General features: G+C 37.5%; 3 protein-coding genes across 8 annotated transcripts in view; 2 read left to right on the top strand and 1 right to left on the bottom strand.

The window, feature by feature from the left end:
* Positions 1-21,676, top strand: part of PTPN22 (protein tyrosine phosphatase non-receptor type 22) — a 59,143-nt gene extending 37,467 nt beyond the window's left edge. The window contains exons 12-21 of the mRNA XM_086391955.1: positions 1,837-1,913; positions 2,047-2,864; positions 5,696-5,779; positions 5,936-6,045; positions 7,461-7,488; positions 10,910-10,993; positions 11,237-11,352; positions 12,897-12,927; positions 16,881-16,958; positions 19,205-21,676. Coding sequence (XP_086248081.1) covers positions 1,837-1,913; positions 2,047-2,864; positions 5,696-5,779; positions 5,936-6,045; positions 7,461-7,488; positions 10,910-10,993; positions 11,237-11,352; positions 12,897-12,927; positions 16,881-16,958; positions 19,205-19,269 — 1,491 coding nt within the window. The 3' untranslated portion in view covers positions 19,270-21,676. The remainder of the gene's footprint in view (positions 1-1,836; positions 1,914-2,046; positions 2,865-5,695; positions 5,780-5,935; positions 6,046-7,460; positions 7,489-10,909; positions 10,994-11,236; positions 11,353-12,896; positions 12,928-16,880; positions 16,959-19,204) is intronic.
* On the bottom strand, positions 2,450-22,538 carry LOC147376092 (uncharacterized). 3 transcript variants are annotated; one of them, XM_086391972.1, is made up of 4 exons: positions 22,168-22,538; positions 20,674-20,766; positions 9,622-9,749; positions 2,450-4,811 (listed from the first exon to the last, which is right to left on the bottom strand). In XM_086391972.1, exons 1-2 carry the CDS (start codon positions 22,477-22,479, stop codon positions 20,737-20,739), a joined length of 342 nt encoding a protein of 113 aa, XP_086248098.1. In that variant the 5' UTR covers positions 22,480-22,538; the 3' UTR covers positions 2,450-4,811; positions 9,622-9,749; positions 20,674-20,736. The 3 variants fall into 3 exon arrangements, with proteins under 3 accessions (XP_086248098.1, XP_086248096.1, XP_086248097.1); XM_086391970.1 differs by having other exon boundaries at positions 9,622-9,860; positions 21,848-22,533; XM_086391971.1 differs by lacking the exons at positions 2,450-4,811; positions 9,622-9,749 and adding an exon at positions 13,490-14,561 and having other exon boundaries at positions 21,848-22,533.
* The window catches only part of RSBN1 (round spermatid basic protein 1), a 43,250-nt gene continuing 42,432 nt past the window's right edge, over positions 22,415-23,232 (top strand). For all 4 annotated transcript variants that reach the window (XR_015160716.1, XR_015160717.1, XM_086391953.1 and 1 more), the window contains exon 1: positions 22,415-23,183. Coding sequence is in view for 2 of the 4 variants with exons in the window: in XM_086391953.1 (XP_086248079.1) it covers positions 22,478-23,183 (706 nt within the window). In the remaining 2 variants the exon portion in view is untranslated. The remainder of the gene's footprint in view (positions 23,184-23,232) is intronic.

Here is a 23,232-nt window from a genome sequence, read left to right as displayed (position 1 = left end):
TTTGTTGGTTTTCTCCATTGTTTTCTTAGTCTCTATTTCATTTATCTCTGCTATAATCTTTTAATATTTCCTTACTTCAGCTGGCTTTGGGTTTAGCTTGTTCTTATGCTAGTTCCTTAAGATGTACAGTTAAATAATTAATTTGAAATCTTTCTTTTACACATTTACAGTTGTAAATTTACCTCTGAGAACTGCTTTCACTGTATCCCGTATATTTTGGTATGATGTATTTTCATTTACTTCTAAGTATTCTCTCATTTCTATTGTGATTTCTCCTTTGACCCGCTAGTTGTTTAACACAGTTTAATTTATACATCTGTGTGAATTTTCCAGATTTTCCTCTGTTATTCATTTCTAGTCTCAATCCATTCTAATTGAAAAAGATACTTTGTATGACTTCTATTTTTAAAAATTCATTAAAGCTTGTTTTGTGGCCTAATATATGGTCTGTCCTAGAGAACATTCCATAAATGTTTGAGAAGAATGTCTGTGTTGCTGGGTAGAGTGTTCTATAAGCGTTTGTTAGTTCTTTTCAGTTTACAATAAAAAAACAATAGAGAAAACCAACAAAACCAAAATTTGATTATCCATGTCTGTCCTCTATTTCTTTGTTGATCTTCTGATTGTTCTATTCATTATTAAAAGTGGAGTATTAAATTTTCTGTATCAGTTTACTAGGCTTACTGTAACAAGTACTGTAAACCAAGGAGGGCTTAAAATTCACAATTCTGGAGTCACAAAGTCTAAAACCAAGGTGTCATCAAGGCCATGGTCTCAGAGCTCTAGGGGAAGAATTTTCCTTGCCTATTCCTATTTTTTGGTGTTTCCAGAAATCCTTGGTGTTCTTTGGCTTGCAGATACATCGCTCCAGTCTCTGTCTCCATCATCACACCATATTCTCCCTGTGCTTTCTCTTCTTATAAGGACACAAGTCATCATATTAGGGCCCACTATAATCCAATATGATCTCATCTTAAATTACATCTGGAAAAATCCTATTTCCAAATAAAACCACATTCACAGATTTCAGGGATTAGATTTCAACATATCTTTTTGAGAGTCACAATTAAACCCATTACAAGTGGAATCTTATCACTGCTGACTTTTTAGAAAACAAATTTAAACAGCTCCAAAGGCAGGATATTTTTTACAATTGCTGGTAGCTTGGATTCCATGAGTCACAATAACAAATTTCGTAATGTGATAATTGCTATGAAGAAAATAAAGATTGAGAGCGTTTGTGCAGGTGGGTGGGAATGTGATTTTAGGTTGAGTGGTCAGGGAAGGTTTCCTTACATAGGTGACATTTAAGTAGAGGATAATCACTTTAGAAAGAACCAACCATGCAAAATGTATTGAACAAGGGTATTTCAATCAGAAAGAATAGTAAAAGCTTTGAATTGGAAATGAATTTGGTATACTTAAGGAATGGCAAGAAAACTGGTATAGTTGGAGCACAGTAAGGAAGAAAAAGATGGAGCAGGCATGAGGATATAACATAAAAAGCTGAGATGATGAAATTTCTGAAAGTACAATGTTTTTGAGCATAAAGTTGTATTTTAAGTAAACAACATTTTAAAACTTTTACATATGAAAGATGATGCTATAAGCAAGTCCTTCTTAATCTCCATAACACTAATCTTTTATTTTGATCCTTTTGATCTCAGTATGTGAACAAGTTCTTGCTACATTCAATATTTTGGAAACTCATATGATTCTTTCATGAATTATTTTAAATCTTTATATTTTTTGAGAAATAAGTTTTCCATCTTATGAATGTTAAAATCTATCATGACCATCGCTTCACTAAAAATCAATCTCTTACTTCTCTTGAAGATTCAAGCAAAGGATTCAGTTTTTGAGCAAAATCCCAACATAAAAGCAAAATCTTATTCTCCTAGTTTACCAAAAAGGTGAGTATAGTTTTACACATACAATGTTGTCTAATTGTGTCTGGGAGGAATATCTCATCGTGATGCTGAGAAGAGGATATGGGAAGAGGCCTCTTTGGAATATGGTATCATCATCACTTTCTTTCTGTTTCAGTAACATAAAAGAAGCAACAGTGATGAACCAACAGAGCAAAGGAAGGATAAGGGTGAAAAGTGCAGAAGCTTCTTCCTTTGACCTCAGGACTTCCGAAATAAATGAAAAGGAAGGGTTAGTCATGCACTCTGCTAAACAGAGCAGTTCTTTAGAGTTTTTGGAACTGAACTGTGGTTGTAACAAAAATGCTGACACAACCATGAAATGGGAGACAAAGGTATTCCCAATAGCTGGGGAGCCTCTTCAGAAGCATCAAAGTTTGGACTTGAGTTCCATTTTGTTTGGAGCATATCCTAAATCTAAACCTGTAAATGCAGCAGGAAGATATTCTAATTTAAAGAAGCCAATACTGCGGACCAAATCAACTCCCTTTGAATTGATGCAAGAGAGAGACAGCAAAGAGTTGGACATAAAGGGAAATTTTTATTTGGAATCTCAACCACACAATTCTTGTGTTGATCAGGCTCAAAAAGTGATGCATGTTTCTACAGCAGAACTGAATTTTTCACCATTACATGACTCTGAGCATCAAACATGCAATGCTGCTAATGCAAAGCAGCATGACTCTGGTGCTTTAAATGAGCATTCTTATATGTCTTTAGTAGAAGATCCTTATTTTTCATCATTGTCTCCAAGTAGTGCTCATTCTAAGATGTCTTTTAATTTACCTCAGAAGCAAGATGGAAGTGTTTTACCTTGTTCTTCACTGTCAAAATCCTCTACAACCCTCTTTCCTTATTACAATTCACATGATTCTTTAACACTGAGTACTCTGACCAACTTTCCCCCACCACTGAACCAAGAGACAGCAGCAGTAGGTAAGTTATTTTTAAAAGTTAGTATGGCATTTTAGATACTTTGTTTCTGTAAGATTTGGTTTCATCTCACCTTCCCCCTTTTCCTTCCCTGCTTGCCTCTTTTCCCTCCTCCTCCTCAAAAAAAAAAAAAAAAAAAAGAAAAGAAAAATTCCATGAAACAAGCAACAGTAGAGGCAATCAGATCTAGTACAGGACCTATGCCAGCAGGCGTGCTTCTAAAGGCAGTAATCCTCGTTCCTCAGTGTGTCTATCAAAAGTCCACAGTTTATCCTTAGCATGCAGAAACAACTTCCAAAAGAACATCAGAAAAGATTCGATCAACAGTACCACATGGTCACTCAGAATTTTTGTTGGAGAACCATGTGGCTATACTAAATTGAACAGATTGCTAAGAATTGAATTCTTTTCCTGCAGGAGTAGGAAGAGGAGGATTTGATTTCCTCTTGTCCTTTTATAGGGGCTTCCTTGGTGGTTCAGACAGTAAAGAATCTGCCTGCAATGCAAGAGAACTCGGTTCAGTCCCTCGGTCAGGAAGATCCCCTGGAGAAGAGAATGGCTACTCACTCCAGTATTCTTGCCTGGAGAATTCCATGAACAGAGGAGTCTGGCAGGCTACAGTCCATGGGGTTGCAAAGAGTCAGACAGGACTGAGTGACTAACACTTTCACTTTCTGTCTTTTTATAATAACTTTATAGATGAGGATATGTGTTCAGTAGTCTGTGTGAGATTTTAATCTTTTATAAATCTTTAATTTCATACTTTTATCTCTTTTACAATTCTGTATTTTTGCATATTATGCAAAAATCACTGTGCTAAGTTGCTTAGTCATATCTAACTCTTTGCAACTCTATGGACTGTAGCCCTCCGGACTTCTCTGTCCATGGGATTTTCCAGGAAAGAATACTAACTAGAGTGGGTTGCCACGCCCTCCTCCAGAGGATCTTCCCAACCCAGGGATTGAACCTGTTTCTCTTATGTCTCCTGCATTGGCAGGTGGGTTCTTTATCACTATCGCCACCTGGAAAGCTCTTAGGCAAAAACAATGTTTCATATTACCGAGTGGTTTGAAAGTAGAAGTAAATACTCTATTCAGATCAGATCAGATCAGATCAGTCGCTCAGTCGTGTCCGACTCTTTGCGACCCCATGAATCGCAGCATACCAGGCCTCCCTGTCCATCACCAACTCCCGGAGTTCACTCAGACTCACGTCCATCGAGTCAGTGATGCCATCCAGCCATCTCATCCTCTGTTGTCCCCTTCTCCTCCTGCCCCCAATCCCTCCCAGCATCAGAGTCTTTTCCAATGAGTCAACTCTTCGCATGAGGTGGCCACAGTACTGGAGTTTCAGCTTCAGCACCATTCCTTCCAAAGAAATCCCAGGGCTGATCTCCTTCACAATGGACTGGTTGGATCTCCTTGCAGTCCAAGGGACTCTCAAGAGTCTTCTCCAACACCACAGTTCAAAAGCATCAATTCTTTGGCGCTCAGCCCTCTTCACAGTCCAACTCTCACATCCATACATGACCACAGGAAAAACCATAGCCTTGACTAGATGAACCTTTGTTGGCAAAGTAATGTCTCTGCTTTTGAACATGCTATCTAGGTTGGTCATAACTTTTCTTCCAAGGAGTAAGCGTCTTTTACTTTCATGACTGCAGTCACCAATTGTAATAGTTTGATGTGGAAGAAGATGAAGGAAAGCAAAAAAACAAATTTAACTCTTTTAGGTATATCATCAGAAATTTATATAGAACATTCCACCCAATTAGGAAACAGAGAAAGCTTTTTCTCTATGACATCATTTGTAAAGAATCCTCCGGCTAATGCAGGAGATGCGGGTTCAATCCTGGGTCAGGAAGATCACCTGGAGGAGGAAATACCAACTCGCTCCAGTATTCTTGCTTGAAAAATCCCATGGATAGAGGAGCCTGGCAGGCCACAGTCCCTGGGGTCACAAAGAGTAGGACATGACTGAGCGACAGAGCACCCACCCATGACATTCACTGTACAGAGTTCCTCAAAAGATACACAGATGCATAGCTTTGTTATAAAAATATTTCATTTGTATCTAGTTCCTTCTTTGATTAGAAGGAAAGGTTATATACTTTGATCTTGTTTTATGATTTAAAGAAATTTTATTTTTCTAGATACCCACAATACCTTAAACTTGTCTGAGTGCCAACTTTGGAAACCAAATCTTTTTCAAGGATTGTAGCAACATTGACATGTGTGCCATCTGGTGGCAATTTCTCGTAACAGCAAATTCTATAAAAATTCTGAACACATCTATAGAAATACATTAACAGAAAACCTTGTTATACCATTGTTTTGTAAAAAGGAAAATGTCAATATTCTTAATTCTATAAGAATGAAGAAGAAATACTAAAATCTTTATGATTTTACCTCCTCTGTAATTGAATCTGGCATGTTAAGGTGCTTCATGATGCTGTATTGTATGTTCTATGTAAAACAAAGGGCAAAAGTTATGCAGAAAACAATTCAAAGCTTCCTAAATTAATATAAAATTTTAATTATGTTAACTGATACTCAGCAACTTAATTAAAATATCCTTGGGCTTTTAAAAGAAGTAAATTTTGAAGAGTAATAAAAAAACCTGGGTTTACAACTTAGGATGAGAGAATTTATGTTGCTTTTTCCATGAGTGAACAGATACCAGCTTATACATCTTAGTGATGTTTGACATAATTTGTATCAAGATTAGAATATAAGAATTTTCTGTGGATTGTTGAGTGAACAGATACCAGCTTAAATATCTTTTAAAAATCTTTGAATTTTTCTAATTAAAAATTGTGATTATATTTTTGATAGCAACTTCTCCAAGGATAGATGATGAAATCCCTCCTCCACTTCCTGAACGGACACCTGAATCTTTTATTGTAGTAGAGGAAGCCGGTGAGTACAGTTCAGTGAGTGTAAAGTAAAGTGTGGATTAACTAGATTATTCCTCAGGTCCTTTCAGAATTCTGTGTGCCAATGCTGAGTAACATTTGCCCTTTAAAATTACAATACTCCTAAGAATTGAATCATATTTATTTATTTATATTACAGGAGAACTCCCACAGGGTGTTCCCACATCTTCATCTTCACCTGTGAAGGTAAAAATTGGAACATCACTAGAATGCAGTGGAACATCTGAATCAAAGAAATCTGATGATTTGGTAAGACTTAGACCAAGTAATGGAGAAGGCAATGGCACCCCACTCTAGTACTCTTGCCTGGAAAATCCCATGGATGGAGGAGCCTGGCGGGTACAGTCCATGGGGTCGCTAAGAGTCGGACACGACTGAGCGTCTTCACTTTCACTTTTCACTTTCATGCATTGGAGAAGGAAATGGCAACCCACTCCAGTGTTCTTGCCTGGAGAATCCCAGGGACGGAGGAGCCTGGTGGGCTGCCGTCTATGGGGTCGCACAGAGTCGGACATGACTGAAGCGACTTAGCAGCAGCAGCAGCAGCAGACCAAGCAAGTTCAATAACTATTTTTTTCTGACTCTACTCACTAAGATTCAACAGACTGTGGTCTTGTCTTTATATATTTTTAACATCTATCAGTTAGTAAATATTGAGCGGATACTTTTTATAAAACAATGTGGTAGAGAATGTGGGGAATAAAAAGATATGTGTAATATACAGTTATTGTCCTTAAGAAATTTGAAGTTTAGCAGTAGAGATATAGCATGTGTATACAAAGTCTATTTTTGTCTGGATTTATTATAACAAGACAAATATAATCAACGCCATATGAAAGCTCTTAAGGTTTGAAAGAGTGAGAGATCCCTTCAGGTTGGAAGTGATCAAGGAAGATTTAGTGAAAGAGTAAACATTTGACCTTATTCATAAAGCACAATCAAGGCAAAAATATTGTTTCATAAATAGATTGCTTGTTCATAGTAGTCATCTGGTAGGCAGTTTCTTGTTAGCTGTGATACCATATTATAGAGAGCAGTTTTTAAAAAATAACAGATGTCTATATTATTTAATATAAACCTTCTGGAATTGTGTTATCTGGTTCTAGAAGAAAAACCTACACTTTCAACAATCTGTTATGCATTTGTGTACAATTCTATGATGAACCAACTATCTTAACCTTTCAGAGGTCAGAAGAATAATTATCTAAAACATTTAAACATACCTACAGTTGCAGTGGTGGTAAAAATATTCTCTACCTTTTAAATTACACTTTTAATGTACTAGTAACTGTTACTGTTACTGCTAGTGGTCTTTATCTTAACAAGTCCTAGGGTAAAAAAGAACAATCCCTCTATTCCAGCATCATGAAGTAATTTCAATTGCAACAACCTAAACTTAAATTAAATTTTCAGGGAAATGTTCTGAGTAGGAGGAAATAAGTACAGAAGGGATCAATTTAGAACCAAAAGTCATGACATATAAAAAAAAATCACTGTAAGAGTAGATGATTCTTCACAACTCATTCAGCATATTTATAAATTAGGAAAAATAGGGAAACATTTCATAACTCGGTATAGAAATATAATTTTTTAAAATGCTATTTATTGCCTAGAGTTTATAGATTTGTGTACATGTTGTTCTTTCACTTTTTTTTTTCTTCCAGAGTGTAAAACCCCGGAGTCCAAAATCAGGTAAAACATTTATTTTCTTTGGCTTTAGGTGACATTTAGCCGTAACAATTTGTACTACAAGAATGGCTCATTAAGTTTAGAGTAATTCACCTCAGGAGATGGCATGGTTTCCATAATAGCTTCCACTACTCATTGATTTACTTCTGGTTTTCCTAGCCTAGTAGTTTTGTTTTGTGAAGGGTAAGAGGAAAACAGGATTTTAGAATTCTCCTCCTTGATATACAACCCAACTATTTCAGATACAACTTCTTAAAACTTTGCAGCAGTTCCATTTTACTGGTTTTATCATTGTTAACACTGTCATTCTGAAAAACTATTTCTGACCACTTAGGTTTTTAACTTGCTGTTGCCTCTCCAGTACTTTCTTACTTGTTTTACACAATGAATAATACCACCAACAGCCAACAGTTACTGAACACTGATAGGTATTTTACATGTATTATGACAGGTAGTAGTTACCCTTAACATATTTATTCATATTAACATATTATTCAAATATATAAATAAGTAGTATAACATAGACGTTAAAAAGCATGGGCTTTGGAGTCAGGTAGACTTTCATTCAAATCCCCGGCCTACCAACAGTTATCAAAATCTATGACCTTGTTTAAGTTATATATTGCTGTTGTTCAGTTGCTAAGTCATGTCCAACTCTTTGCGATTCCATGGACTGTGATTTTTCTCATTGATAAAATGAGGATAATAGAACTTCCCTTCTAAGAGGATTTTTGTGAGGATTTAGTGAGATAAAAGAAGTATAAAGCTTTTAGCACAGTGGTTATCAAATAAGTTCTCATTAAATGTTTTCAGGGAAGCCCCTCATTAAATGTTACCTATTATAATTTTCATTAGGTAATTATTATATGAACATTTAAAGTTCGGTGTGCCTTATCCCATGTTAGAATAGGCAGGATATATAAGAAAGAGCACTTGCTCAATGATTACAGTGTTAGTCACTCAGTCGTGTCCGACTCTTGTGATCCCATGGACTGTAATCCACCAGGCTCCTCTGTCCATGGGATTCTTCAGGCAAGAAGACTGGAGTGGGTTGCTTAATGATTATATATGTACTCAAACTGGGTAGACAGAATTAATACTCATTGCAACTATTAAGTTATCTATATGGCATTGATTCTAATCACCAGGAGTCTGGGGGAAAAAAAAGGCATCACTGGAGTGGTTAGGGAAGGTTTCATTGAGTAGAGAAAAGAAATTGAAAATTATTGATAGAAGAAAAAAGAGTGAATTCTAGGAGCAGAGATCAGAGTAACAGTGACTCAAAGGTAAAAATAAGCATGATGGGTACAGATCATAAACTGTAAGGAAACTGTAAGTAGGTTAATTTAATTGCAGCAGAGGTTCTATTTTAGGGAAATAAGGAAAATAAATCTGGATAGATAATGTGGGAAAGTTCTGAAGGACTTAAAGGATATGCAGATGAAATATCCAGAACAAACACATCTATATAGAGAGAAAGCAGATTTGTGGTTGCCCATCTAATCTGGGGGTAATGGGAAGTGATTACCAAATGGGCGTGTAGTTTCTTTTCAGAAGATTAAAATTTTGTAACCAGACTGCAGTGATATTTGCACATCAATATGAATGTACTAAATGTCATTAACGGCAAATATTGTTATGTGTATTTTATCACACATAAAATTTGGCAGAAGAATTTAGATTTAATAAGTAATAAGCACTGTAGGTTCTTTATCAGGGGAGCATTAAGGTGAAAATGGTATTTTGGGAAGGTATTTGGCAGGATATTGTTATCTGAAAGTTATAGTTCTCATAATACTTCCTAAAATCAAACTGGAAAGTGATAAGCTACTTTAGAGTAGTTATCAAATATTTATTAAATGCCTACTATTTGCCAGTGATTGTATTCGGTGATGGAAGTACTGCATTGATATTTAATTTTTGCATATTACCCAGGAAACAAGCAATAAACAAGAGAACTTGCTTTATAGATAAGTCTTGAGACCTAAAAAACCCAATGACCAAAGACAGATAAAACTTTAGCACTTAACCATGTATTCATTTTCAAAAGACATTAATAGAGTATATAATTATACTTAGTGCTGTACAATGAGGAGCATACATCAATAGAACACCATTTGTATCTTTAGGACTTACGTTGTGGGAAAATAGCTCCATTATTTAAAATTCTTTATCACGGAAATGGGCTTTCAGGTGGCTGAGTGGTAAAGAATCTGTCTGTAACGCAGGAGTCACAGGTTTAATCCCTGGGTCAGGAAGATCCTCTAGAGAAGGAAACGGCAACTCACTTCAGTACTCTTGCTTGGGAAATTCCACAGAGGAGCCTGGTGGGCTACAGTCCATGGGGTCCCAAAGAATCGGACACAACTTAGCAACTAAACAACAACAATCAAATCACAGAAATAGTCAAACATACATTTAAACCTACGATAATAGCATTAATCACACTAATAAAATTAATAATTGCTTAATATTATCTAATATCCAGACTTTGTTCATTTTCCTGAATTGTCTCAAGCATGTGTTTTTTTTTTTCAAACAATGTTTTACAGTTGATTTATCCGAAGCTGGATTCAAACAAAGTCTACATGTTGCATTTGTTTTATATGTGTGTTAAGCCTTTTAAAGTTTGTAACAGTTCTTTTTTTATGTTCTCTCTTGCCATTTACTTGTTGAAGGGCATGTCCTTAAGACTGTTAATATTCCAAATTTGGCTGTTTGTATCCTCATGGTTTTATTTAACATGTTCCTCTATCTCTAGGATTCCCTGAAAATTATAGTAAGACTAGAAGCTTGATTAAAGTCAGGTTCAAATTCTTTGGAAGAGTACTTTTATAAATCAGCTATTAAATTTGTGATAAAGCATAGGTTCACTGACTAAAGAGCTACAATAACAAAAATTTTGAGGCTCCAGTCATTGTTCAGATAATTTTATATTTGGCTGTTACAGGTTAATATTGAAAAATTGGAAAAATAATATAAAACCAAAAAGGGATTTTTTTAATACTTTTTATTGGAGCTTAGTTGATTTACAGTGTTGTTAGTTTCAGGTGTACAGCAAAGTGAATCAGTTATACATATACATAGATCCACTCTTTTTTAGATTCTTTTCCCATATTGGCCATTACAGAGTATTGGGTAGATTTCCTTATGCTATAAAGTAGGTTCTTATTAGTTATCTATTTTATATCAGTGTGTATATATAAATCCAAATCTCCCAATTTATCCCTCCCCCCTTCCCCTTTAGTGACCATAAATTTGTTTTCTACATCTGTGACTCCATTTCTGTTTTGTGAATAAGTTCATTTGTACCATTTTTTTTATTCCACAAATAAGCAATATCATACATTTGTCTCAAAATACGAGCTTAACTTAGGACTTTCAATTGATAGGTTTTTTTTTTTTTGTATATTTTTTTTCATAGATCTACAACAAGATCGTTCTTCTTCCCCACCACCTCCACTGCCAGAGAGAACCTTAGAGTCCTTCCTTCTTGCTGATGAAGATTGTAAGTGACAGTACTCTCTCAAAATTTATAGAAAAATGAGACCATAAAATGAGACCATAAAATAGGACCTAAATGGAAAAGGTACAAAGAATGATTAAATAAGATAAAGACAATAAATTTTAAAAATGCATAATCTATTGGAAAAATAATGTACAGAAAAATCAAGCTAAGAATTACTGAATATATACCTGTATGTAATCTGAAGTCTTAAGAAGCTATGCAACAAAACATTTTGTTTTTTAGGTACACAGGCTCAACCTGTAGAGACTTGTTCTACGAGCTGTCCTAACACCATGGAAAATTCAACATCTTCAAAACAGACACTGAAACCTCCTGGAAAGAATTTTACAAGGAGTAAGGTAAAAAAGATAGGAGTTTATGGGAATATACCAGAGGTGTCCTAACCCTTATCACTCCAACCCTCCAGCATTAAGATGAAAAAATTAGACTAAATATCTTCACTAATATTGATTGTTAGTCTCACAGCAATCAAAATTAATAGAGGGAAGCCAAAAATTAAAAACAAAACAAAACAAAAAAGCACCTTAGAGCATGCCCCCCAAAACTATCAACTTCTTTCCCCCTGAAACTAGACAAACTGATTCCAAAGTTTATATGTGCGGGGAAAGAGCCAGAATAGTCAGGAAACAGCAAAATAAATAAATAAATAAAAGCAGTGAAAGAAGGGTAGTCTTATCAGGTATTAAAATATTATAAAGCCCGAATAATTAAAATGGCATGATATTGGTTTATGAAAAGAAACATACACCAACAAAGCAGAAGAAAAAGATGGAGAACAAAGATGAGAGCATTTTCACTAGGATATTTTGAATTACAAATAATCTGTATTTAAAAATCTAAATAAAATTTTTCAAAAAGAAATTTTAAAATATCTATTATATAGATTACATCTCTGTTAAGTGTTAGAAAAATAGAAATGTCATAAAGGACATCTAAATGTCCTTGAAAAGAGTATAGTTAATTATTAGAATATAATACCTATATGAGAAATAAAATGAAAATTATCAAAAAAATAATATACTGTGGAACAGAGTGGAAAAACATACACCCTGAGGAAATGTGAAGAAAAGAAGAGATCTGGGTAGAATTTTAGAAGAGATAAGTTAGAGACTCCACCATCAAGGAGGCAGAAGATATGGGTTTGCTTAAAGGACGGAGAAGGAAGTAGCATGGTTAATTGTATGAAGAGAATCTCAGTAAATCGAGTACAGAATATGACTGGCAAATTTTTTGACTAGAATGGGACTGGGAATGTATCACAGCTATCTTCAGAAGCCACTGTGGGTCCTGGAACGGTCACTTAATAAAGAAGAGAAGTAGGGGACTTCCCAGGTGGTCCAGTGGTTAAGACATGGAGGTTAAGACTTGCAGGGGACACGGGTTCCTTCCCTGGTCTGGGAAGATTCCATATGCTGAGGGGCAATTAAGCCTGTGTACCACAACTACTGCGCCCGCACTCTAGAGCCCACGAGCTGCAACTCCTGAGTCTGTGTGCCTACAGCCCATGCTTCCAAACAAGAGAAGCCACTGCAGTTGTGGAGCCCATGCACCACAACTAGAGAGAGCTGTCACGCAGCAAATGAAGATCCAGTGCAGCCACATAAATTAATAAATCAGTACATAAAATAGTTTAAAAAATAAAGAAGAAAAGTAGAAACTCCATATTTTTTCATGACAGAATAATAGTATTATTTCTAAACAGCAAGATAAGTAGAGACTTGGCATTGAGTTAAAAATGGCATGATAGAAAAATAACTGTGTATTCTGATATCCATTTTTAAAGAAATTAATCCTCTTGACTGAAGTCTATATTTCTAGTTGATTAAAGTGTTTGGATTTCACAGGGAAAAAACTAACTTTTTCCTTTTCTTCATTTTTGTAGAGTTTGAAAATTTTACGAAACGTGAAAAAGAGTAAGTTACTTATTTTTAGAATATATATATACCACTTTCTGCAATGCGGGAGACCCGGGTTCAATCCCTGGGTGGGGAAGATCCCCTGGAGAAGGAAATGGCAACCTACTTCAGCATTCTTGCCTGGAAAATTCCATGGACTGAGGAGACTGGTGGGCTACAGTCCATCAGGGTCGCAAAGAGTCGGACATGACTGAGCGACTTCACTTTCTTTCACTTCACATACCACTTTCAGTATATGTAATTTTTCCTTATACAACCACTGGGAAAAATAATTAACAATATTATTCTTAAACAGAACCTTGCTAAGGGCCTATATATCAGAATAGTCACCTCCAGGCCTTGCACTGTTGTTAGGCTCCACAATGCTAAAATACTGGGTAGGGAGTAAGGGGAGGGAAAAGTCTCTGTGTGATTCATAGGAATAATAATAAAATAATAGTAAGTATGATGTTTGGCACTTTCTATACATCCTAAAATGCTGTCATTACTGTGTTATTTAAACCTCCCAGCAGTCTAACCTCAGATGTATTTTCTTTGAAAGTAGTCACAGCAAAGCATATTGTGAAACAAATGTGTTGATTTAATGAAATAAGCAAAGTATTGACACATTTCCATTTTTACCAAATATTATTAGCAATAAAAGTCTGTTGCTTACTGTTTTTCCTATATTGTAATAAAAACAAAACCCTGACTCCTGAAACTATGGGAAACTGGTTATCTTCAAAATCCTATTTATAACTACAAAGTATATGGTGGTATATTTTTTACAAACTTGATCCATAGGGTTAATCATCAAGGATTAAACAGCTATACTGGTATTGTGGGGAGGGACAAAGAGCACTGAGAAAACTTGGATGTAAGGTGTTAGCTAAGTAAGAAGGTTTATAGCTGAATATTACTCTTCTGAGTTTTCACTCTTATCTCCCTGTCCATAAGCTTGTGCTAGTCTGCTTTTATTGCTACCACACTTGATCTCTGAAGTGAACTAATTTCCTACCTATAATAAAGCATGATTGGAAAATATACTCTTTCCTCTAAAGTCAGTCAAAAGAGAATTTAAACATTTCAAGAAGAAATCATAGTATGAAAGTGTTAGTTGCTTAGTCATGTCCAACTCTTTTCAATCTCATGGACTGTATGTAGCCTTCCAGGCTCCTCTGTCTATGGAATTCTCCAGGCAAGAGTGGGTTCCCTTCTCCAGCGAAGCTTCCTGCCCCAGGGATCAAACCTGGATCTCCTGATTGCAGGCAAATTCAGGAAAGCATGATTAGAAAATATAGTTTTTCTTCTGAAGTCAGTCAAAAGAGAATTAAAACATTTCAAGAGCAAATTATAATAGAAAGCATAAGAAATAAAATGGCAAAAAGCAAAAACATGCGTAAATTGAACAGTTAGCCAAAGATTGATTTGATTAGCTTAGCTTACGAAACATCGTTTTCTTCAATGTGAGAGACCTGGGTTCGATCTCTGGGTCAGGAAGATCCCCTGGAGAAGCAAATGGCAACCCACTCCAGTACTCTTGCCCAGAAAATCCCATGGACAGGGAAGCCTGGTAGGCTACAATCCATGGGGTCGCAGAGAGTTGGACACGACTGAGAGACTTCACTTTCACGAAACATCATTTTCTTTCTCTTAAAAAAAGCAGAAAATAAACCCTTATAGGTCATGTTAATGACCCAATAGGAAGTCACAGAAGAGTTTTAGACAGATATGTTACAAAAGCTGTTTTTTGAAAAAGAATGGCAACCCACTCCAGTACTCTTGCCTGGAGAATCCCATGGAGGGAGGAGCCTGGTAGGCTATAGTCCATGGGGTCGCAAAGAGTCGGACACGACTGAGCGACTTCACTTTCACTTTATGGCTGCTGGTGACAAGAGTTGAAGATGTCAGCTATGATATCCAATGCTACTTTTGGAGGGAAACTTTAGTTGCTGAGAAATCCTTTACTTGCAAGTGACAGAAAACCCAACTTAAGCTAGTTTAAGCAGAAAAGAGGAATTTGTTGACTTATGACCAAGAGTTCAAATGATATAATTAGGGCCTAATCTCTTATTCCATATCTCCCAACTTTGTTTCTGTCTGTTAGAATACTCAGGCAGGCTTTTACCATGTGATTTCAGGCTTATGATAAAAAAACTGAGCTCCTTCCTGGTTGCTCAAACCACAGCTTGATGGACGACTAGTGTTGTTAGGCCTGCTTGTCTTGGTCAAACCTAAACCAATTATCACCAGTATATTTAATGCTTGGATTAAGAGGATAGTGTCATGCCTTATATTTAACAATTGTTACACATAGACACTGACCAATAGAGAATGAGGTCAGATCTAAACAACTGGTGACCATGGCAAAGTACCAACTGATAGCCCTGGTCATAAATCAGCTCTCTGATCTATGGGTAGATTAGTTCCACAAGAGATATGGGAGGTGAACATTGGAAAGGGGTGATTTCTTAAAGTAAAACTCAATTATCAGAAGAAGGAATTAATGCTGGGCAGGAAGCATAAAAGTATCCATGACAAGCTATAAGCAAAATAGTAGTTCACTATATATATGCAAAATTTTTGTCTCCAGTTATAAAATGCCAATTTTCCCTTTTGGGACAATTGTTTTCTTTCTGAAGGATGTCTACAACTCTCAGCTCATGTGCAATATAGGGATGATAGCTATCTCCTGAACTTTCTCACCTTCACCCACTTGTTATCCATGTCTCCATCATCAGTGGCTAGTCTAATTCTTAGCACTAGTAGGTATTCAATAAGTATTTTACTTGAATCTGACTGAAATTCATGATATACTCTAGTGATTCATCGGAGAAGGCAATGGCACCCCACTCCAGTACTCTTGCCTGGAAAATCCCATGGATGGAGAAGCCTGGTAGGCCGCAGTCCATGGGGTTGCTACGAGTCAGACACGACTGAGTGACTTCACTTTCACTTTTCACTTTCATGCATTGGAGAAGAAAATGGCAACCCACTCCAGTGTTCTTGCCTGGAGAATCCCAGGGACGGGGGAGCCTGGTGGGCTGCCGTCTATGGGGTCGCACAGAGTTGGACACGACTGAAGTGACTTAGCAGCAGAAGCAGCAGCAGCTAGTGATTCATACTGATGTAGCTCCAGGAAGTGTGAGGGCTTTCTAGAATTTTTTGTGTGTACAAACATATATGCAGTCCTCACACTATATTCTGAAAATGATGAGAACAAATAAAGGTGTATATTTAGCGATTTCTCCCCAATTATGTACTGTTTCCTAGAAAGTTCATACAAGCCTGAAATTATCTTTTTTTGGTGATAAGACAGTACTTGTGTAAAATACGGACCATGTTTTCATTGGATTGTTTTCAGAATTGGGTAGATATTGATATATGAATATATTAATGTGATAGGAAGAGAAATGTATTTCTAAGTCTACCTATATGGAGCTAAAATAGCAAAACAAAGCAACATAACAGTGCTTTTTGGAATATTCTAGACCTAACTAGAAACATCCAAAATAGGAAAAATGTTGGTTGGAAAGTGAATAAAGATATTCCAGAGTAGAAGATGGTGGAAGAAAAACTACAGACTTGCCATAGATGAGCTAATGTGGAGAACAAATTATTTAAAAATGTACTTAAGAGTGATCAGAATGCAAAGTAAGATGCAGTTGAAAACCAAAATGTAAACCCCATAGAAAGTACATTCACAATAAAATAGATCATATTCTTGAATATTTTGGTGATTCTCTTTAGTATTGGGTTTACCATACAATGTTTGAGAAGAAAACTTAAAAAAAAATGCACACAAGAATGAGAAAATTGTAGTATGAACTCATTTGTAAGCATTTATATTTTGTTACATGTGATGTTTATCTAGAAGTATTAATTAATTTGGAGGAAACATTTAATCTCAACAATTATGTTGTCTGAGTCTATATTCATTCTTCCCTTACAATTTTTTCTTTTGATTCTAGGTATCTGTAATTCTTCCCCACCAAACAAGCCTGCAGAGACTGCTCGGTCAAAAAACTCCAGCTCCTTTTTGAATTTTGGTATGTGTGTTACTTTCCAGTAGAGTTAAAAAAACATTTACCTTAATTATTCATTTGTAGTATAAGAGATACAACATTAATATGATTTAAGGTTACATGTATAAGTCCTTATGTTTATATTCTTTTTCATGCCATTTATCTTTTTATTTTCAGCTTCCTCTTACATGTTACATAGGCCTGAATTGCCTAGCATATGTGGAAAATAAAACTAGGTACCAAATGATCATGTTGGCATGTAATAAATGAATGTGAAAGCCACAGGCAGAAATTCTGAAATACTATTAATACTCTCATTCATATCTAAGCAAAGTTATAAGAAATACGCAAGTGTGATGAAAACAGCAGATGATGCTACTATTTAATCTTATTAAACTCATTCGACAGCAGAAGGTGAAGCACAATTCTGACAGTTTAAAGGAACTGTTTGCCCAGTTGCTCTTTAATATAAATTATAAATTTAAAATAATTTTATATTAAGCATTCTACTATTTATATAACACAAATTCATACTATTTAAGGTAATATTATATAGTTTTTTTGTAAGATGTATAGTAAATGGTATAGGATATTACTACTAAAAACCAAAAAGCAGACCCCCTGAAAAGGTCTGGGGGACCTCCAGTAGTCCCGGGGACCACACCCTGGGGAACTGTTGCTCCATGGTATTGTCCTTATCTGAATGATCAAAACTGTTGCAGCCGCATTCATACTGTAGGTGGCAAGAAGAGAGAAAAATGTTGAACATGTGTGGCCTCCTCTTTAGGACTTAAAGCACTAACCTGGAAGAGGCAACATTATGCTATGCATGTGCTACATCCAAACTATAAAAGACACCCAGAAAATGCAATAATACTGGGCAGATAAGTTTCCCATATACTATTCTATTCCTGAAGAAGAAACAAAGAAAAATTTGGGTGGACAGGTAGCAATCTCTGCCACAACTGGGGTTATGGTCCCTATCTCACCAAGGCAAAGTATTTAACTAGAATCTCTGGATCTGTTTCTTGTGTTTTAAAATTTTTACTTGGATTACATTAACTCTAAGGTTTAATACGTTATATTTAGAAAACAGTTATTATTCTTATTAAATCATTTAGTTAAAAAGTTCATATAGGATATTTTATAACCTATGGAAAAAGCACCAAACTTTGCCTGAAACATAAATGTTCCTTGCTTTCTTCTTTTCTCTCAATCAGACACACCACTTCAATAGCTCATGGCCGACTTTACAACAAGGGCTTAGTGAAGAGTTGACTCATTGGAAAAGACCCTGATGCTAGGAAAGATTGAGGGTAGGAGGAGAAGGGGGTGACAGAGCATGAGATGGTTGGATGGCATCACCAATTCAAAGGACATCAGTTTGAGCAAGCTCCAAGAGATAGTGAAGGACAGGGAAGCCTGGCTTGCTGCAGTCCACGGGGTAGCAAAGAGTCAGATATGAATTAGCTACTGAAAGCAACAATGGGTTGAGTTGCTCTGTGGCATGTGGGATCTTCCCGGATCAGGGATCGAACCCGTATCTCCTGCATTGGCAGGCAGATTCCTTACCACTGAGCCACCAGGGAAGCCCTCCATCAACTGTCTTATTGCCATACACCAGCAACTGTTTATACAGCATTTACATTATATAAGGTATTATAAGTAATCTAGAGATGATGCCATTCCTTTCTCCAGGGGAATCTTCCTGACCCAGGGATCAAACACGGGTCTCCTGCATTGCAGGCAGTGCTGTATTATATATTTGAAAGCTGTTAAAAGAAAAATCTTAAATCAAAGAGAAAAATCTTAAAAACTCATCAAACAAACAAGATGGAGATGATGTGAGGCGATGGAGGTGTTAACCTTAATGTGCTAATCATTTCACAGTATTTATGTGTAACAAATCATATTCATATACCTTAAACATACATATGTCACATGTAAACATACATATGTCAATATTATCTCAATATTGGAGAAAAAAATATTGAATTACTAAAGGCTATTATAACCATCTAATCATTACCATTATTAAATTTGTAAGTGTTCCACAAATTTAAGGTGTTATTAGAATTTTATTGTCATCATTTAAGCACTAATGTAATTACTAGAATGCTTTTATAATCTATTACTAAATTGATCAAAGATGCTAACCTTTTAGGAAAAAAAAATCCATATATTTCCACATATTACAATATACTCAAAAGAAAAAGCGTTCATTTCTATATAAGAGATCTTTTTTCATTCAGTTTTATTTTTGTTCCCAGGTTTTGCAAATCGTTTTTCAAAACCCAAAGGACCAAGGAACCCACCATCAACTTGGAAAATTTAAAACAGCTTTGGAATATTGCCTGCAAGTGAATCTGTAAATAAAACTAATAGAATACTGCTAGCTAAAATAAGTGTATATTCATAATATCAACCATGAAGATATGGTAATAATGTTCAGATCAGATCAGTCACTCAGTCGTGTCCGACTCTTTTCGACCCCATGAATCGCAGCACGCCAGGCCTCCCTGTCCATCACCAACTCCCGGAGTTCACCCAGACTCACGTCCATCGAGTCAGTGATGCCATCCAGCCATCTCATCCTCTGTCGTCCCCTTCTCCTCCTGCCCCCAATCCCTCCCAGCATCAGAGTCTTTTCCAATGAGTCAACTCTTCGCATGAGGTGGCCAAAGTACTGGAGTTCCAGACCACCTGATCTGCCTCTTGAGAAATTTGTATGCAGGTCAGGAAGCAACAGTTAGGACTGGACATGGAACAACAGACTGGTTCCAAATAGGAAAAGGAGTTCGTCAAGGCTGTATATTGTCACCCTGTTTATTTAACTTATATGCAGAGTACATCATGAGAAACGCTGGACTGGAAGAAACACAAACTGGAATCAAGATTGCCGGGAGAAATATCAATAACCTCAGATATGCAGATGACACCACCCTTATGGCAGAAAGTGAAGAGGAACTCAAAAGCCTCTTGATGAAAGTGAAAGTGGAGAGTGAAAAAGTTGGCTTAAAGCTCAACATTCAGAAAACGAAGATAATGGCATCCGGTCCCACCACTTCATGGGAAATAGATGGGGAAACAGTGGAAACAGTGTCAGACTTTGTTTTTCTGGGCTCCAAAATCACTACAGATGGTGACTGCAGCCATGAAATTAAAAGACGCTTACTCCTTGGAAGGAAAGTTATGACCAACCTAGATAGCATATTCAAAAGCAGAGACATTACTTTGCCAACAAAGGTTCGTCTAGTCAAGGTTATGGTTTTTCCTGTGGTCATGTATGGATGTGAGAGTTGGACTGTAAAGAAAGCTGAGCACCAAAGAATTGATGCTTTTGAACTGTGGTGTTGGAGAAGACTCTTGAAAGTCCCTTGGACTGCAAGGAGATCCAACCAGTCCATTCTGAAGGAGATCAGCCCTGGGATTTCTTTGGAAGGAATGATGCTAGCTTTAAAAGAAGACCAATATGCAAATAAGTGTCAGAAGTTTTACATTTCATCTCATTTACATTGGGTTGGAAAGCACAAATAGGAGTTTGTCATTTAAACTTATGTACAGAGAATGCTGTATGAGAAAGTTTTAGAATGGACTTATTTTTCCTTTTTAGAAGTTATTTTTATTCTACTTTACCTTTCTACCTAAATACAAAGTTAAAAGATTTGTAAAAATTTGACCTCAATTAAATGTCTACATTCTCAGATGTTACTATAAAAAGTGTTTTGAAAAATCTTACCTTGTGGTTGCAGTACAAAATTACTGCTTGTGAAAATGATTGATTCTTGGGAGTTATTTCTGCCTAAATGGAGTATACATCCTTTTCCAAGTGCTGTGGGAAACAAAGTAGTGAGAAAAGAAGTTACACCTAAAGAGAATAAAATATATACTTAATGACAGTAATCAGCCTTTTGTTTGGATATACCAAATAACAAGATGTTCAATTCCTGAAAAGCTTTAGCCAAAGTTGTTCAATTACCAAATCTAGAAAAATAATCAACAAAATAGTAGGGTGGGAAGCGGGAAGGAGGTTCAAGAGGGAAGTGACCGTGCTTTACCTATGGCTGATTCATGTTGACGTAGGGAAGAAACAAACACAATATTGTAAAGCAATTATCCTTCAATCAAAAATAAATAAAGACAAAACAAAACAACAAAGTAGCTGTATAAACATGCTTTGTTTATACAGTAGCATTTTTTCATTTCAAAGGTCCTGTAAAACATGTACAACTTATATCCAACTAACCAGAGGTACTATTAAATTTTTTTCTATATATTTTCTATATATATTTGCCTTAAGAAAGTTGATCTTTCAAATCTAATTGTATATAACAACCAAGTTAGTGGGTGATTATTACAAAGGATTCCCCTTGACTAATAATGATTTCACTTTAAAAGTTTATAACTTTATGAAAATGAAATAGACATTTGTTCTTCAACATTGTTCATTAGGAATCCTAATAAAGACACACATTAGATGAAATGTTACCTTTTTATTGTATAGTGTACTGTATACAAGAGGTGCTCAATAAACTTTCTGGTTTTTAAACTAACTTTATAGTGTTCACTGAGCTGAATACTTCATGATACTAGTGGTATCAAACCACAGTGATTTTATCTTGAGTAGTTTATTGTAATCAATTACTTCCAAATATCTTTATCAAGGCGGTAAAATTGTAACGTGACGATCAAATTGTAAATAAATTTCCGATCAAATTGTAAATAAATTTCCGGGCAGAAAACTTGGTGAGTAGTGATGATTTCTGGAGTGTGTTATGGTAGACACACTTCTCAAATTTATGCAGCCGTATATTTACGATTTGCAAAAATCTTAAGAAATTTCAAAACATACGTTTCCATCTAGAATTTTTCCGCAACTGCAGGAACGGATTTAAATAATAGACAGACTCTACCTTTCCAGGCACTAGAGGGGCTGTGACTCGTTGGAGAGGTGGGCGGCGCTCAGCGGGCTCCCAGGCAATTCTTGCACCTGCCTTGTCGCGCCTGTGCTTGTAACCATAGCAATTACTGCCCAGGAAGAGGTTCAGAAATGTCTGATTTGCAGCTCCATTCTATCTTAAAGCAAAATCGCCCTCATTTGCTATGTTACTACGTTCCCTTTTCCTCTGCATCTCATCGCTTGTCCAGGGTTGTAAAAGGCCGGAGATTCTTTTACCTCACAAAGGTTAAGAGAGGAATAGCAAACTGAAAAGTAACTATGGAGACCACCTACTCCGTGTAAAATGACGAAGGGGCACACAGAGACGATAATGGGAACGCGCCTACAGACTTCGAAAGCTATTAACATTGTTTCGGCCGTTAAGGCGGTTGGCGGCAACTCTCCGCCCAGCGGCGGTTGCGTCGCAGCCCGAAGCGTGACTCGGCGCACGCTCTCTTTCTGCTCCTCGGCTCGACGAGCCAGCGACGCGGCGGGGGCGCGGGGAACTACTGCTCCCGTGAGGCTCTGCGCGGCCTTGGGTACTTTACAATAGAGCTCGGTCGGAGGGGCCAGCGGAGAAACACCGGGAAGTGCCGCTTCCGGCATGTTCAGCTCTGGACGAAGAATGGCCGAGAAGTGGAGGGTGGGGGAGAGACTCCAATGCCCAGCGGGCCGTGCGCGGGCGGCGCTTGCGCGATACGCGGACGGGGGGGCGGTCGGGCCATTTAAATGTGTGTTTGTGGGTGAAATGGCTGCGCAGGTCGGAGCGGTGCGCGTAGTACGGGCGGTGGCGGCGCAGGAGGAGGCGGACAAAGACGGGAAGGAGAAACCCCACGCTGGGGTCTCGCCGCGGGGAGTGAAGCGGCAGCGCCGAGCGAGCAGCGGGGGGTCTCAGGAGAAGCGAGGGCGGCCGAGCCAAGACCCCCCTCTCGCTCCCCCTCACCGGCGGCGTCGCAGCCGCCAACATCCCGGGCCGCTGCCGCCAACGAATGCAGCCCCAACCGTCCCAGGCCCTGTTGAGCCTCTGCTCCTGCCGCCTCCGCCACCACCTTCGCTGGCACCCGCCGGGCCCGCTGTCGCTGCCCCGCTCCCGGCCCCGGGCACCTCGGCCCTCTTCACCTTCTCGCCCCTGACGGTGAGCGCAGCCGGGCCCAAGCATAAGGGCCACAAGGAGCGGCACAAGCACCATCACCACCGCGGCTCTGATGGTGACCCCGGCCCCTGCGCTCCGGGAGAGCTCAAGCACAAGGACAAGCAGGAAAACGGCGAGAGGACAGGAGGGGTGCCTCTCCTCAAGGCCCCCAAGAGAGGTGAGAGCAGCCGAACTGCCCCGAGCTCGGGCTCTATCTGGGTCTCTCT

Source organism: Bos grunniens, chromosome 3 (genome assembly GCF_055505025.1).
Source record: "Bos grunniens cultivar Pamir isolate PY7600 chromosome 3, Bosgru_T2T1.0, whole genome shotgun sequence".
In the NCBI taxonomy this organism is placed as follows: domain Eukaryota; kingdom Metazoa; phylum Chordata; class Mammalia; order Artiodactyla; family Bovidae; genus Bos; species Bos grunniens.
Note: the sequence above shows the minus strand (reverse complement) of the source record. Positions and strands in the feature narration are given on the sequence as shown.

Coding starts and splice junctions, on each gene's coding strand:
- LOC147376092 (XM_086391970.1), bottom strand. CDS start 22,479: ATGCCGGAAGCGGCACTTCCCGGTGTTTCTCCGCTGGCCCCTCCGACC.